Below are 15,879 nucleotides of genomic sequence, written 5' to 3'. Positions count from 1 at the left end.
TACAAGGATGTTGGAATTTTTTTTTTTTTTTTTTTTTTGTGGAGAAATAGACTTCAATTCCATTCATAAACAGAAGTTACAGCTATGATTGATAAATACAGAAAAACCCTGATTACAAGCCAAACTAATCATCTGTTTGGAGCTTTTCCGCACACAAATTTCTTTGTGGTTGACATTGTCTAAAACTTCAATAAAGTCTCTAGTGACAAGGCCTTCTGAGATACGAGCCTCTGTAAACAACAAAGATGTCCATCTTAGCTTGTCTAAGAAAATACTTCCAGGACCCCGCCCTCCAAAGGGAGAGCGGGAGAATAAACCTCCTCCTCCAAAGGATGCAAGGAGGGAAACCCTCCGCCTCTAAAAGAGGTGAGGGGGAAACCCTCATCCTCCAAAGGAAGAGAGGGACAAACATGCTATGGACCAAGGCCCAATAGCCTATTTCTATTTATTTAACCTAAACTACATTACTACATTAAACGATAAAGGGGCATATAGACAGAAATAACACTTGGGCCCGGCTAGGGTTTCATCTCTAAATCCTGTTGCCCCCTTTTTCTTTCTTCTCTGTTGTTATACAGCACACAATTTACTGTGTCGACCACCATCATGAGGTACGGAAAGCACCACAAGGTCCAAATTTACGCATGGCAAACCGACTTCCAAAATCAAAGAGAATGAAGGCTTACAGCCCATGACCTAGATCCGCTGCTCATACCATCAACCCACTATTACAAAACAAAGCAGCGCGCCTCTCACCAATAGCCACCCTGCCATATCCTCGCCGCACCTTAGTCCTTCACCATCAGCCTTGTGTCATCAAAATAGGGTAGCTAGCTTCTCACCCTTGTCTAGATCCACCATCCACGGCAAGACCACCAGTCTATGCGAGCCTCATCCGTAATGAGCCACCCCTCTTCAGGGTTGCACTCGGGAGGCATTTCCTTTCCATATGATCCTCGCTTCGAGATGTTGCCATAACTAAGGACCAAGAAATAAGCCACCATAACCATAAGCATCGACTGGGAAAAAAAAAGAAGAAAAAACTAGACGAAAATTGGAAGAAAGGAAAAGGCAATAAACTAAAAGGCAAGAAACTAAAAGGAGGGAGGGAGAAGCTAAGGCTCCCACCTCCCTCTAGGGCAGTTATCAGATTAGCTTTCTCTCTAGGGAGAGGGGAGAGCTTCTCTCTCTCTCAACCAATTATAAGATTTACTCTAAGTCATACTAGTTTTCCCAAGGATGTTGGACTTGAGAATACACACTTACAGGTTTTGTACTTAGATATGCCTTGAGAAGTCTAAAGTTGCACACTTAGAATATAATATAAGTGCTTTATGTAAAGGCAAAAATTGGCTAGGATTAGATGACTAAATGATAAGGTTTATCTTATCATTATTTGATTAAATTTGGATGAATGATAAGGTTCATCTTATCATTATTTGATTAAATTTGGATGAATGTAAAATAAGTATTGATTTGTATCTAAACAATATTGAATCTATCTAGAAGTCTTAGGTGTTGTTTAGATAAGTCTTTGAGGTTAAAATCAAGTTCTGGAAGATTGGTATTTATCAAGAAGAAAGCTGAACAGAGTTTAGTCAATAACAGAAGATATTATCGCGAAATGTTAGCAGTCCGTCGGAACACGTTTTCGTGTCTGTGCTAACCGTCAGCAGAGTCCTACTACGACTAGAACTCTTTTGAACAGAGTTTAGTCAATAACAGAAGATATTATCGCGAAATATTAGCAGTCCGTCGGAACACGTTTTCGCGTCTGTTGCTAACCGTCAGCAGAGTCCTACTGCGACTAGAACTCTTTCCAGACTTTCTATTTAAAGGGATTCGGTTTTGTATCTTTTCAAGGACTTCAAGCCACGAATTTTACAGAGAAGATTCTGAGTGTTCATGAGAGAAAATTCATTTGAGAATTTTCATGGGGTTTTTCATATCTTCTTGAGTGTGATCATGCTTTGAGTGTGAAGTAACATCGATTGGATTTCAGCCTCTGGAGTTCCAAAAGGGAAGTCAACATTTGAAGATCGCCAGAGGTTCTGGCTGCTACTGCGGTAGAAGACAAACGAGTCGTTTGTCTAGGCAAGTAAGAGAATCGAATTGTAAAAGTTTTGTAAGTGATTATTGCTTGTAATTGTTCTTCAAATAATAAGATTGACTTTCCTGAGTTTGGCTACCCCATAGAGTTTTACCTTTAAAGAGTTCTGTAAAGGGTTTCCCTTCGTAACCAATCGTTGTGTCTTGCAAGTTTGATTATTTATTTTAAAGTATTTGATTTGTTTCATATTCTTGATAATTGAGATCTAACTTATTTGTTCAAGGAAATTGGTAGACAATTTCGTGGTTTTACAGGGGTACGTTGGGAATTTCACTTTACATATTGTAACATAATAAAATTACTAGAATATAAAGCAAGTATTTTGTGTAATTGATTTATGGATTGTAATATAATGTAAAATGTGTAATTTTGTTATGTATTTTGCAACAATAGTTTCAAAGTAGTCAATATTTTTTTCCTCGCAAACTGTTTGTATTTGCGGCACTACTAGTTAGTCACAAATGTATTTCTTGATCGGATAGTCGATCTTTCTGTGTCACAAGAATAGCACACTTGTGAAGATCTTTCTTAGAAATAATATTAAATGCTTGCAGTGATATCTATTTGCAACACTAAAAACAACTTAGCAATATTCCTTTTTATGACAATATTTTTCAATTGCGGCACAAACATATTGTCACAATTGTGTCTTTTTTACCATCGACTCAATCTTTTGCATTTAAATTGAAACACGTTTGTGGCGATAGAATTCGCTACAAATATTAGAGCTATTTACGACCCACACTAGTTTCGCTGCCATAAACCTTTTGGGGCACTCTAGTTGTGTCCACTTTGCGATGATTGGTTTTGGATAGAATTAATCATTTGCGGCTTTTGTTGGTATTTTCACAACGATTTAAATCGACTCAAAATGTCGTTTCTATTGTAATGTTGTAACACCCTGCCTAATTATCCATTAAGATTAAATTTTAATCACCTTTAGAATAAGCTTATAATTTTGGGCTTTATATATATATATATATATATATATATATTTTATGCATAAGAATTAATTATTATAATTTTTTTTTTTGAAAAATGGTTAGGCTTGTTTTACCTATTAGATTGTGGCACTTAGTGTCATTAATAGTTAAGCTTGAGGGTTAAATTGAACGGTTTAGTAAGCAAACCCATTATTGTTTCAGTTAAGGCCCTTAAAACCTTTAGAATGTTGTGGGCCAAAACTTGGAAACCTTAAACCAAGCCTTATAAGAGTTTAAGGGTTCGTTTGGGGAGTGAAATGAGATGATAATTTTGTGAATAGTAGTAAGATAGTTTATGAATAGTAGTGAGATAGTATGAATTGAGTATTTTTTAGATTTTAGAAAATGAGAGAGAAAAAGTTAAATAAAAAATATTATAAAGTTAAAATATTGTTAGAATATAATTTTAAAATATTATTGTTGTTTGGGGATCTGAAAAAGTTGAATTATTTTTTATTTTTTGTTTGAAAGTTTAGGAAAGTTGTAATAATTAATTTAAAAAAGTTGAAATTATTAGTTTAAAAATTTTGTATTTAAATTATGTTTGGGAAGAAGATGAAATAAGATGAGATAGATGAGATTGAGAATTTTGGAAAGATATTATTTTCAAACAAGCCCCAAGTCTTGGTGGGTTAGCCTTTGAAGGGTTTGGCCCAAGTGTGAGGAAGGCATAAGGCCTTTTGAGCCTAACTTGGTATTAGCTTTGATCCATGACCCATTTATGATAAAGCGAATATTTCAAGTCTCATCTTTGTGGATCTCTTGACATGTCATTACACCAATCGGTACACATGTGTGCCCTTGTGTGCAATGGACTGAACAACGCCTAATCTAAAATTTTTGTGCCTTGTTATCAAGGGCATTGTTATCTTTTAGAGCATTGGCATTGGATTGGCCATCTTAATTTTTAAAATTTGAAGAATATGTCACTTTTTAACTTTTAGCTAATCATTCAAAACTTAAAATCTACATTGGATTAGCCATCATATTCTCTATAATAATAAAATATTATTATTTTTATTTTTTATATTTCTTTAATTAATTTTTTTAATACTTTTTTATTTTATTTTCATAATTTTCAATAACCTCTAACAATCATATTCATTTTTATTTTCACAATCCAACAATCTATAATATAATAATTTCATATGTACATAGATGGTGAAATCTCATATTACATAAAAAAAAAAAAAAAAAAAAAAAAAAAAAAAAAAAAATCTCATATGTACAATCCATAAAAATTCCATATATATAATATAATAATATCAAATGTGGGATGAATGTGAGAAGAAATAATAAAATACTAGTTTGAAGAAGCTAGAGTTGTTTTCATATATGAAATGTGGGATGAATTTACTGTAGCTAATATTTCATATAAAAAGTGTTTAGCTGATTCAATGTGGATTCAATTTCATCAATATTCTTCAAAATATGAAACGCACTGGCATTTGGCTATCCAATGCCAGTGCTCTTAGCACCTCAAAATATCCTTCTCAATGCAAACTTAGTGGTGGACAAAATTGGTTTCAAGATCCAAACCAAAAACCCAAAAATCAAATGCACCTAAACACTAGTTGGATGGAAACCGAATGCCTTGCATTTTGGTTTGATTTTCTGCTCTCAAATAAACCACACCCTCACACCACCTCCATCACCATCCAATTCCCTAGAGACTTTCAAATTCATTATGAGAAATTGACCAATATTTCTCCCACAAAAATTACACAAAACCGATGGCATCAAACCACCCACACTCAGCAACAGTTTCCCTTCACCTCTTCCATTTGAGTTGTTATTTCATCATCACTTGGAAGCCAATCTCCCACCTTTCACTACCTAGAAAAGTCCTCTAAGAGTGACTCATGACCTGCATAAAATAGCCATGAAGAAAGGACAAGAGGGTGAGTCAAGAAAATGATCAAAGTTGTCCAAGGATTTCAGCCTTGAACCCGACGACTACTATGCTTGATGTCATGAACCATTTTTTTTTCTTTTTCTTTTTTTTTTCCTTATAATGTTGTACCATGGCTGCACCTGCATTGAGAGCCTTCTTCCTTCAAAAAAATCTAGAATGAATCCAAGAGGTGTGTTCTTGGGAGTTTTTTAGAGTTCTTGTGTTGGGAGCTTTAAAGGGCCACGAAAGTTGTAAATTTTCTTGCCCTAGATCTTACTTTGCATTTCAAGTCTTACTTTTAAGTGTTGAAGTGAATTTTAGTTGAGTTTAGAAAAGGTTAACATTAAGGATAGATTAAGTGTTTAAATTGTTTTAAGTGGAAGTTTTAGCTATGACATGTCTTAGCATATTTTGATATGATTTGCATATTTTGATATGATTTATTAATGTCTTAGAATGATCATTGAAGGTTTGATTTTGAGGTTGAAAGCATGCTATGATAGGTTTTAATTCTATCTTGTGTTGATTATCCAAGCATGCACGGTTTTGATTAAAATCATGCTTATTTGGTGAAGTTTTAATTTGTTTCACCTAAGCTTGATCAATGATCATTAAGAAAACCTTGTGATTGAGATAAGAATCAAAATACATTATTTGGGTGAATTTTGAAGCATGCCTTTGTGTTTTAGGCTAGAAGCATCATGTTTCGTCCATATGAGTTGTACTACGATCACCAACAGGTATTCATAGTGCATACGAGGAACTGTGACGATACCATATGTTATGTTGTTAATGTTATGATTAAGTATAAATTGCTAATAATGATTAAATGTTATGATGAAACTATGCTTTTGTCAATTAAAGTGAAAAATGTTTTTTATAAGAAAATGTGTTTATTAGTTTTTCTAAAAATGTTGAAGAATCTGGATGAGAGACATATACTGATTTTTCTATACTATATATATTTTATATTTATCATTTATCATGTATAATTTATTGTTGTGCATGTTAGTTGTCTAATTTATTGAGAGGGGCATTGAATTTGGATAAGCTAATTAGTTCCATCAGAGCAATTATTATAGCAATTTAGTATATATTAATAAATTTTTTTAACGTTATTTTCCTCAGATATTGAAAAAAAAAAAACTTACGAATATTATTTCACATCTCAATTAATGGCCATCACTTCTTATATCTATATATATATATATATATATGGAAGATGGCGATATTTTCATATTCTTAGGAAAAAATATAGTTACAAGCATAATTGTGCACTAATCTGTGTACCAATATGATGTGATTGGTCAAAAAGTAGATTTTATTGAAAATAGTGTTAATTTAAATTTTAAGTATGAATAAATCAGTATTGGTACACAGATTAGTGCGCGATTGTACTTGTATGTAGCAAAACTCTATTCTTAATAGTGATGATGGTTTCCATTGGACCAAGCGTTTGAAAAAGTCCATAACCTTAAAAAAACAAAACAAAAAGAAAAAAGTAATTGATATTGATTAGTCACATCCCAGCACCAATAGGCATGCATGCAAAAAGTTTTGAACAACATTCGTTCATTTACATGTTTCAAGAGTTTTGTTATATATAAATAAAATCGCGTACTAATTTGCATATCAATATTGATTTTTTCATACTTAAAATTTAAATTAGCAGTGTTTTCAATAAAATCTACTTTTTGATAAATCATAATAAATTAGTACACATATTAGTACACAATTATGCTTGTAACTAGATTTTTCCTATTTTTAATCAAAATACATTATTCAAATACATGTATTGGGTACAGCTTGCCTCGTCTGGTTCTTGTAAAGAATACGATGCACTCGTTTCTTTTGGGAACTGGGAGACAAAATGCTCAAACCTTGTCCTTTTTCTTTTAATATTTATGGACAGGCATACTTTAAATCAGAGTATTGTTAAGAGAATTCCTTAGAACTGGTCAGGCTAATATTAACCAAATAATAGGCTGCCAGTAGTTAAGTGACACTTATTACTTCCACCACAGTTACCTTGAACCCGCACCACAACAGAAACAAGTTTACCCCTTCATAGTCAGAGAAAGCCCCCCTCGCGATCTCAGCCCTCTTCAGAACAACAACGGCCCCCCTTGCAAGTTCAGCCCCTCGCATCGGTGTCGCGTCTCATCCCCCTCGAAGCTCAACCCCCTTCGCATCGGCGATAAAGCTCAGCCCCTCAGACGTAACCCTCGAACTAAATACATAGCCTTTACAGGTGAAGAAACTGTATCAAGCACCAAGTTTTTTTCACGAGTCATGATTGAACATATTTGGGGCACATGTTTTCATCTTTAAGTTCCAGCTCTTCATTCTTGTTCAAATCATATCTACTTTTTCTTTTTCTTTATGTTCTACAGTTATGTATATGCTGGATAATTCTTTATTTTTCTTTTGCAATCATTGGGGTTTATGCAAATTTGGTGGCTATTTATGTGAGGTTTTCTATTTTCAGTAGACTTTTGCCTGTTGAGAGTTTGCCAGTAACCCAACCACCATTTTTTTAATATATAGATAATTGTAAATTTTATTAATAAATTTGTATTTTGTGCTATTGTTGCTGTTTTCTTCAAGCAGTCTAGCTGCCTTTGAATCCCAAACATGTCTGCAACACTTCGTAGTTTCTATAAAGGAGACAAAGCTATGCCTTTTCATTTTGTAGGTTATGTTTCGAATTTCCTGGATTTCTATTTTTGCTTAGAATGTAAACTGCTTGGAATGTAAATATGCTGGTGTCGGACTGAGATTGGGGCAGTGCAAAGAGAGGTAGCGAGGAAGAGAAGGGCAGTGCAAAGAGAAGGAAGAGAGAAGCAGCAAGGAAGAGGAAGATGGAAAAGATGAAGGCTCCGTCGGCGTCGGGCTGAGATTGGGGTGTTGCAAACAAACAAAAGAGACTCAAGAGAGAGGCTCGAAGAGGAAGACAGAAGAGAAGGCTGAAAATCAGAGTGTATTTCTTCTTGATTCTCCGTGGTGGAGCCTATTCTAATTACAGTACATTCCCTTACGTGGCAACAGTTGAATAGAAGGCTGCTTTTGTGCGATTTACAGCCTGACCGCTTAGAAGCGGTTCTGTATTGTTAATAGATTATGTATATGTAAAAATAAAATACCTTTTAATTATTAGAGATGAAAAGAGGTTTATAATGGATTAGCTAAATTCAAATTATTTGACTCTCAACTACAGTATTGATAAATATAAAGTCAAATTTGATTGTTACTGTTTAAGGAGAAAATATTTATTTTATTACTTTATATTACTCGTGATTACTAATTTAATTAGAATATGATTACTAATAAGTAAAATAGTATGATAAAATAAAATAAATTAATAATTTTTTTAATTATTAATTACTCATTACTATATAATGAATAAATGGATAATCCAATGTAAAGATTTAATATGAATAGTCAAAGTTAAATTTATGTTATATTATTTTATTATTATATAATAAAAAAATAATTATTCTAATGTGAAAACTTATGTAAATAAAATAGTTAAAATTTAAATTCATCTTATATTTATCAAAATTATCCTTTACCTTTTGATAATCCATTAAGGATGCTCTAATTAGTCTGCCATTGAATACGACTGACTTTTAGAGCAACAAGCACGTACATGTGTCATGTGTATTATATATTTATATTTATATGTGTGTGTATATTTAATATGACGTAAAAGTACACATTGGCCGGATACCTTGAATGCATCTTCATCTGTCCGATCTGTAAACAGAAAACACATTTGTACAATTGGCAAATCCTATAAAAGGAAGATTACTCTAATATATATTATAGCTACTAGTGTCAAATTAAAAATATGAGTGATATATATATAAAGTAACTTAAGGGGACGAAAATAAATGGAGGCCTATGATCTTTTAGGTATTTAATTTTCATGGTTGAAATTAAGACTTACCAACAGACTCTTAACAAAACTTACCAAGAGACTCTTAACAAAAATTCCAGAGCCTCCCCCTTGTCCCATTTTATGGTAGGACGGATTTCTAATACCTGTATTATTATGCAAAAACATAATATTTAGAAGCTTTTAAGATCATTATTAGAGGCATATGTCATAGTTATCTTTTTAAAATATGTCTAAAATTGGACTGAATCGGACTGGTGTTACATCCCTAGCTACTTGGATCGAGTAATCTCTTTTGTGATACTTTGAAGCCTAAAAAATAATTGGTTTGCTATTAGAGTTTTAGTCATTTTGAAGCCCAAAATATGGATTATTTGGAAGATCATATCCGAAGAAAAGAAATACATAAAGTGCACCTCTCTTGGACCAGATAGCATAATGGATAAAGTTTGGAGAAGCCAATATGGACTTTAGGACTAAAAAACTTGAATCAAATTTGAGAGTTTAATTTCGAACCAATTAAGGGTCATGTAGATCAGTACGTTGTCTCTTATTATAATGTAATCTTCAGTACTGATGATTAGAATAAGCCTAATATGAGATGATATTCATTGTCCATACTGATAATATGGGCTTCATGAGTAATCCAATTACAATTGGCAAAGTTGTGGTACTTAATGGTTTGATGAGCAAGGACTGGGCTAGCTCTGGCTCTATCTTTGTCCCAGTTCAAAGACTATTGTTCTGTGTTCATAATGCAAGCATTTTAGGCTTTAGCCCTACATTCTAAAAAGGTTGAACTTAGGCCTATCGTATGTTTAATTTGTTCCAAAAATGTTCCACTATTCCCATGCATGATATCATGTATGGTTCTAGCTTAATGTATGATCTCCACACCATCTTGTAACTAAAAAAAAAAAATACTCTATAATTGTGTATGCGGCTGGACATTGACTCTTCCTTCCAAAAAAAGTTTTATAATATTCGTGGGAGCCACAGGACAAATCTATAAATTCTGTATTCGCATTCCACAATGGTTAATGTATTCATCATAAGTGTTGGGACCCTTGGGAGTTTTATTTTTAGCTGAATAAATATTAGCACGATCGAGGCTTTTATGTTTGGAGACGTTGTTCCATGATACAGATGAATAATATGTGAATAATTATATATATAGAGGTACAGATATTCTAGCAACTCAAGTCACTGTCAAAACCTCTTATTAATCTCTTTCTGGCTCTCTCAACAACCATATTGGAAGATAAGAGATCACTGACATTAATAGCAACGACAGTATATAGAAGCCTGCTTTCATTGACAACTTTATCTGATTGCCCAAATTAGCATAGTCCTCATGACCAGTCACAGTTCAAAACATTTTCAACCATGTTAAAAATATTTTGTGTTTAAACGATTTTAAAAAAGAAATATTTAAAAATAATTATGTTGCAAAACGGACCATGAAACTTCTCAACAGTACTTTTTATCAATTTTGTGTTTTCTTTTTTCATAAAATAATACCAATTTTTAATAAAGGCAACTAAATATTGAAAATTACATTTTTGCGAACGGAAATTAAAGCTGTAGGGGAATATATATTGAATATTTGAATTATGGATCGGACCGTCTTATTTTTTCTATCAAGTGCGGCATTAAATTTGGATCAGCTAATTAATTAGTTCCATCAAGAGCGATTACTATAGCAAATGGGAAATGCTTGGTGTCCCGATGAGATATTGTCCTCATAGTGGATTCCGATACATTTTGTATTTTGTATTTTTTTATTTAATTTTTTATTTAATGATTAGGGAATTATTTTTTAATAATATTGTGGATTTTTTAAAAATATTTAATGATATAAAAATGTATGAAAAAATAAATAAATAAAGCCTTAATTATAGTCTTATCGAGACAGAATTTATCAGTGACTGTAACAGGTCTTGTAGCAAATTAGGCATACTAACAATTTTTTTTTTTTTTTTTTTTTAACGTTTCCTCAGATATTTGGGAAAATAAATTTACAAATATTATTTCACATCCCAATGGCCATCACTTCTCTTATATATATATATATATATATAGTCACACGCACACATATAGATATATATATATATATATATATATGTATATGAAAGATGGCGATATTTTCATATTGTTATTACTTTACACATGCCCCTTACAACTGTGCTCGTAGTACTGACGGTCGTTTCCATTGGACCAAGCGTTTCAGAAACTCCATAACCTATAAAATAAAAAATGAAAAGTAATTGATATTGATTAGTCACATCCCAGCAACAGCAGGCATGCATGCAAAAAGTTTTGAACAACGTTCGTTCGTTTACATGTTTTTAATCAAAATACTTGATTCAAATACATGTATTGGGTGCTTACCTCGTCTGGTTCTTGTAAAGAATACGATGCACTCGTTTCTTTTGGGAACTTGGAGACAAGAATGCCAAAACCTTGTCCTCTCTCTCTTAATATCTATGGACGTACAGGAAAACTTTAAAACATTAGTCTGCCATTGAATACGATCGCGACTTTCAGAGCAACATACATATATATACATGATATATATATATATATATACACACATACATACTAGAGAACGGCCTAAGAGCACCTGATATAATGATTTAAATTTTAAAAAAATGAAAAAGTTGGTAGTTTATTGTTTGGAAAAAAAAATATAAAATTAAAAAAAGTTAAAAATGAAGATAAAAAAATTTTAAACTTTAGCAAAGTATGAGTCTTAATTTGTATCTATATTCGATTCTCTATTTACTCTCTATATAATAATAAAATATTATTAATTTAATAATTTTTTAATTTTTATTTTTATCACATTTTATAGTTCTACTAATTAAAATATTAATAATAATTATATTCGAATCAAATTAATAATATTAAATATTAATATTAATAAAAATTATCTTCTAATTAAATTAATATTATATATCGAGTGTTTTAAGTATTTTATTAATTAAATTTACTTAAAATTGAATTGTACAATAGGAATACTCTAAAGCGTTTCTGTTTTAAAAAGTAATGTCATTTTAATTTTTTTTATTTAAAAAATGAAGCAAAAAGAAAGAAAAATGAGCACATTGTCAGAACAAAAAATACATAAAAAAAGATGTCAATTTATGTGTACCACTAGGCTATTAAGGTCCTTTTGATAAAACAGAATCCTTCATTAAATTTTATAAGGGAGCTATATGTCAAATGTTCAAGAGTTTTAAGGATATTTTAGTAAAACGGGATCTTTCATTAAATTCTATAAGAAAGCTACTCGTCAAATAGTTAAGGGTCTTTTTGTTAAATAGAACTTAACGGAAAAATAAAAAAGGTTAACGAAAAAATAACAAAAGTTATTATTCATAGTTATATAGTCATTTATTATAATAGAATAGATATATGTGTGTACGCACATGTGTGTGTATGTGTATATAAATATATGTGTGCATATATATATATATATATATATATATTTGTGTGTGTATATATACATATATAGTAAATATGATCTAAAAGTACACATTGGATACCTTGAATGCATCTTCATCTGTCCAATCGTCTCCAATGTAAACCGGAAACACATTTGTACAATCGGCAAATCCTATAAAAAGAAGATTACTTTATTATACATTATAGTTACTAGTGTAAAAATATAAGTGATATATATATAAAGTAATTTAAGGGGACGAAAATAAATGGAGGCTTATGATCTTTCAGGTATTAAATTTTCATGGTTGAAATTAAAACTTACCAAGAGACTCTAACAAAAATTCTAGAGCCTTCCCCTTGTCCCATTTTATGGTAGGACGGATTTCTAATACCTGTATTATTAAGCAAAAACCATAATATTTAGAAGCTAGGGAGATCCACAGATCCTAATTCATTAAGTAAGATTTTAAGGTCATTATCAGAGTCGTATGTCATACGTACCTTTCTTCCTTGAGTAAGTCGAAGCTTTGGGTACTCTTTCAGTACTGATCTAATTTGTTGGGCCAGTTCATTCCATTTCTGTATTTTCACGCACATATTAAGTAAGATGATCATGCACGTAGACAAAACGTGCACTAAAAACAACCATGGCGATAGAAGTACTACTGATTGTGATTGTGACTTTCGTTATATATATATATATATATATACCTTTTCCTCAACACGTCGAAAATGAACAGAGACACAGAACTTGTTGTGCTCCACTTGAGCCCCCGGAGTTGCTTTAGTTTTCTCCACCAACTGTTCGTAAACCTGAGAATTCATGTTTGAAATGATCAGCGAACTCCCCTTGATTCTGTTCTTTGTGCCCTTGTTATATTCATGGCCCATATATCCAACTTATAAATATAATCATATATGCAAAGAAAATAAACCTCGTCGATCATCCGAAGAAATTTACTCGCGGCTTGGAACTGAACACCACGCCCACTACCCACCTGTAGAACGTAAAGATATCAGAAAACTTCAATCAGCATCTTCTTCTTTTTTTTCTTTTTCCTTATTTGGATGAAAAGTACGGAAATTATAAGATATCAGAGGAAGTACAAAAATAGCTTCGGCTCACTCACTTCCTTGTATTTGGAGCCTTTTGCTGGTCCTATAATGTCCATGCCATGGCTTCCGGCATAGTACAACTCTGCTAACCGTACGAAACTATACACCTACAGTTTATACAACAACAATGCTTTTAACTCAAAAGCGATCGAACTTTGATCTTTAAACGAAAAGGTAATTTAAAACTTAAGAATCGAAATAGTGTGCCAAGCAGAAAATAAAAGAATCAAACAACTTATCAAGTGTACCTTATCTCTGCACCTCCCACTCACAATTGCAGTGGGAAAACACGTCGCAAGTTTTCTCACCGTCTTTCTCATCTGAGTTGTACGAAGAAAGAAGACAAAGTTAAATAACTTTGGAAAGTCGCAGGCAGATAAAATTAAAATGAGTCGAGCGAGGAAGCTCAGAAGAACTAACCGCATCAGACATGAAAGCTCGATCCGGATCATCGACTATCGGAGAGAGTGTTCCGTCATAGTCCAGAAACATTACTATCTGCTTTCCCTTTGAGGCATCAATGATTTGCTCAAACTTGTCCAAGGCTGATGGATGGTGATCCTGTTTTTGAACAACAATACTGAAAAAATCATTCTGAAACCTAACACAAAGACCAAAAAAGGGAATAAAAGAAAAAGTTTTTTCCAGAAATGTTATGACTCACAATCCAGGAACTCTGGTCATAGTCGGCCAAATAAGGCGTGGTTCTGATACGGGTGGGAGAACAAGCTCTCATCGAGTCAACCCAAGCACTTATTCTTCCTTCCCCACAGATCTCAAGGTTCTTCAGGAACTTCGTAGGCCTTGAAATGGAAATGTATCCGCCGGCCGTTGCTGTCGTGAAAATGGACGGTTTCGACATGGCCATAGTAATTGCCAGGTTGACACGAGATTTGTTATCAGAGGCTAGAACATCCGGTTTCTTCATCTTTACAGCTTTTTAGGACTTTTGGCCAAACCAATACTATTTCTTTCTCTTCGAAAGAGGACCAAACCAATACTATGAATACCGAAAACAGAATAAACAGATAGGAGAAGAAATTATGGATTTTGAAGAGTAAAAACAACTTCAAACCCGAGATAAGAATAATAGTTAGGTAATAGGAAGAGTACAGAGCACTAGTGCTTTGAATATGAGTTATAAGAAAAGCAGAAGGAGAGAGCTGCGAAGGAGAGGTATTAACAGAGACAGCCTGCGTGCAGGAAGCAAAGACGAAAGGGAGGGAGAGTGCGAAATTATGGCTGTATGGGTGCAAGAGAAACATACCCCAAGCATGGCCCATTTTATAGCTGCGACCGCACACAAACAGACAAGATCGATCGATGTCTCTTCTAAAAAACAAAAAGTAAAAAGAAAATAATAATTCTTAAGTGGGACCCACTCTATTTTTTTAATAGGAATAATTTCATTATAAAATTGAGAATTACAATGAATTATTGTCCACCCAAACAATTTGGAAACGTGTAACTGCCTCTCACATAGCTACATCATCTATATGCCAAGTATAATGAGCCAAGACATGAGCAACCTCATTACCTAGTCTATGAACATGTTGGACGATACAAAATTAAACTTTCTAATTAAGCTCTAAGTTTCCTGCACCAGCTGAAATAAAATTGAGTAGGGTATTGCTGTTTTTTCTTGAATAGCTTTAGGTTTGGTTTAGAAAGTGAGATAAGAATTTTGAATTTTAAGATGAAATATTAAAATATTGAATTTTAATATTATTATTATTTTAGAATTTAAAAAAATTAAATTATTTATTATATTTTATATGAAAATATGTAAAAATTGTAATGATGATATGAGAATTTTAAATTTGAGATGAAAATTTTATGGTGCCAAACCAAACCTTAATCATCATTAAGCAGTCACTCTTGAAGATAATATAAGTAATGTCGTGTTGTAGATAGAATTGTTGTCCTCTAAACACTGCTAAGAGCTCCACTGTCTCAAGATTTCTAACATCTTATTCTTTTTTATTGACAGCTAACAATACCTTTCCATTTTGGTCTCTCAAAATTGCTCCCACTCATGCCCTTTGTTAGTTTGAAAACATAGCTCCATTAACATTCAATTTGAAAAAAACCAGGAGAAGGGAGTTGCCAACTGCTGTGAAATTTTAGTTTGGAATTGGGATTAGTCATATGCTCTTGTAAATATTTCTGTATAGACAAAGCATGAGCTATTATCTGCTTAGGACTAAGGTTAATCTTATCATGCACCATCTTGTTGCTCCAGCACCAGAATCACAAGATAGTTAAGAAAAACAGCCCCACATCTTCCATTGAGCCTTTTCCTTAAATGTCTACTGCAACATCTAAGAAATTTCTTTGAACCTCATTATCAAGCACAACAAGGAAAAACTTACTCCAAGTGGCTTGGACAGAAGGACAGTATAATAAGGCATGTGAGATACACTCTTGATCT

The 15,879-nt window shown here is 32.7% G+C and overlaps 1 protein-coding gene across 2 annotated transcripts; it reads right to left on the bottom strand.

Moving 5' to 3' along the window:
• Window positions 1–11,008: 11,008 nt before the first annotated feature.
• LOC122307768 (probable trehalose-phosphate phosphatase H) lies at window positions 11,009–14,701 on the bottom strand. Of its 2 annotated transcripts, none has more exons than XM_043120854.1 (11): window positions 14,113–14,701; window positions 13,869–14,009; window positions 13,697–13,768; window positions 13,463–13,555; window positions 13,268–13,330; window positions 13,044–13,145; window positions 12,834–12,911; window positions 12,655–12,724; window positions 12,434–12,504; window positions 11,277–11,369; window positions 11,009–11,127 (listed from the first exon to the last, which is right to left on the bottom strand). In XM_043120854.1, the coding sequence occupies exons 1-11, from the start codon at window positions 14,374–14,376 to the stop codon at window positions 11,062–11,064; spliced, it is 1,113 nt and encodes a 370-aa protein (XP_042976788.1). In that variant the 5' UTR covers window positions 14,377–14,701; the 3' UTR covers window positions 11,009–11,061. The 2 variants fall into 2 exon arrangements, with proteins under 2 accessions (XP_042976788.1, XP_042976789.1); XM_043120855.1 differs by having other exon boundaries at window positions 13,869–14,028; window positions 14,113–14,277.
• Between the last annotated feature and the right edge of the window lie 1,178 nt (window positions 14,702–15,879).

The sequence above is a fragment of the Carya illinoinensis genome, chromosome 4 (assembly GCF_018687715.1).
Source record: "Carya illinoinensis cultivar Pawnee chromosome 4, C.illinoinensisPawnee_v1, whole genome shotgun sequence".
NCBI classification, from domain to species: Eukaryota; Viridiplantae; Streptophyta; class Magnoliopsida; order Fagales; family Juglandaceae; genus Carya; species Carya illinoinensis.
The sequence above is the reverse complement of the archived record's forward strand: the minus strand, read 5'-3'. Positions and strand labels throughout refer to the sequence as shown.

Excerpts from the sequence above, each read along its gene's own strand:
- LOC122307768 (XM_043120854.1), bottom strand. The coding sequence starts at position 14,376 with ATGAAGAAACCGGATGTTCTAGCCTCTGATAACAAATCTCGTGTCAAC. Across the intron at positions 13,556-13,696 it reads GTGGGAGGTGCAGAGATAAG|GTGTATAGTTTCGTACGGTT; the intron begins GTACACTTGATA and ends TATAAACTGTAG. Across the intron at positions 12,725-12,833 it reads GACTTACTCAAGGAAGAAAG|GTATTAGAAATCCGTCCTAC; the intron begins GTACGTATGACA and ends TTAATAATACAG.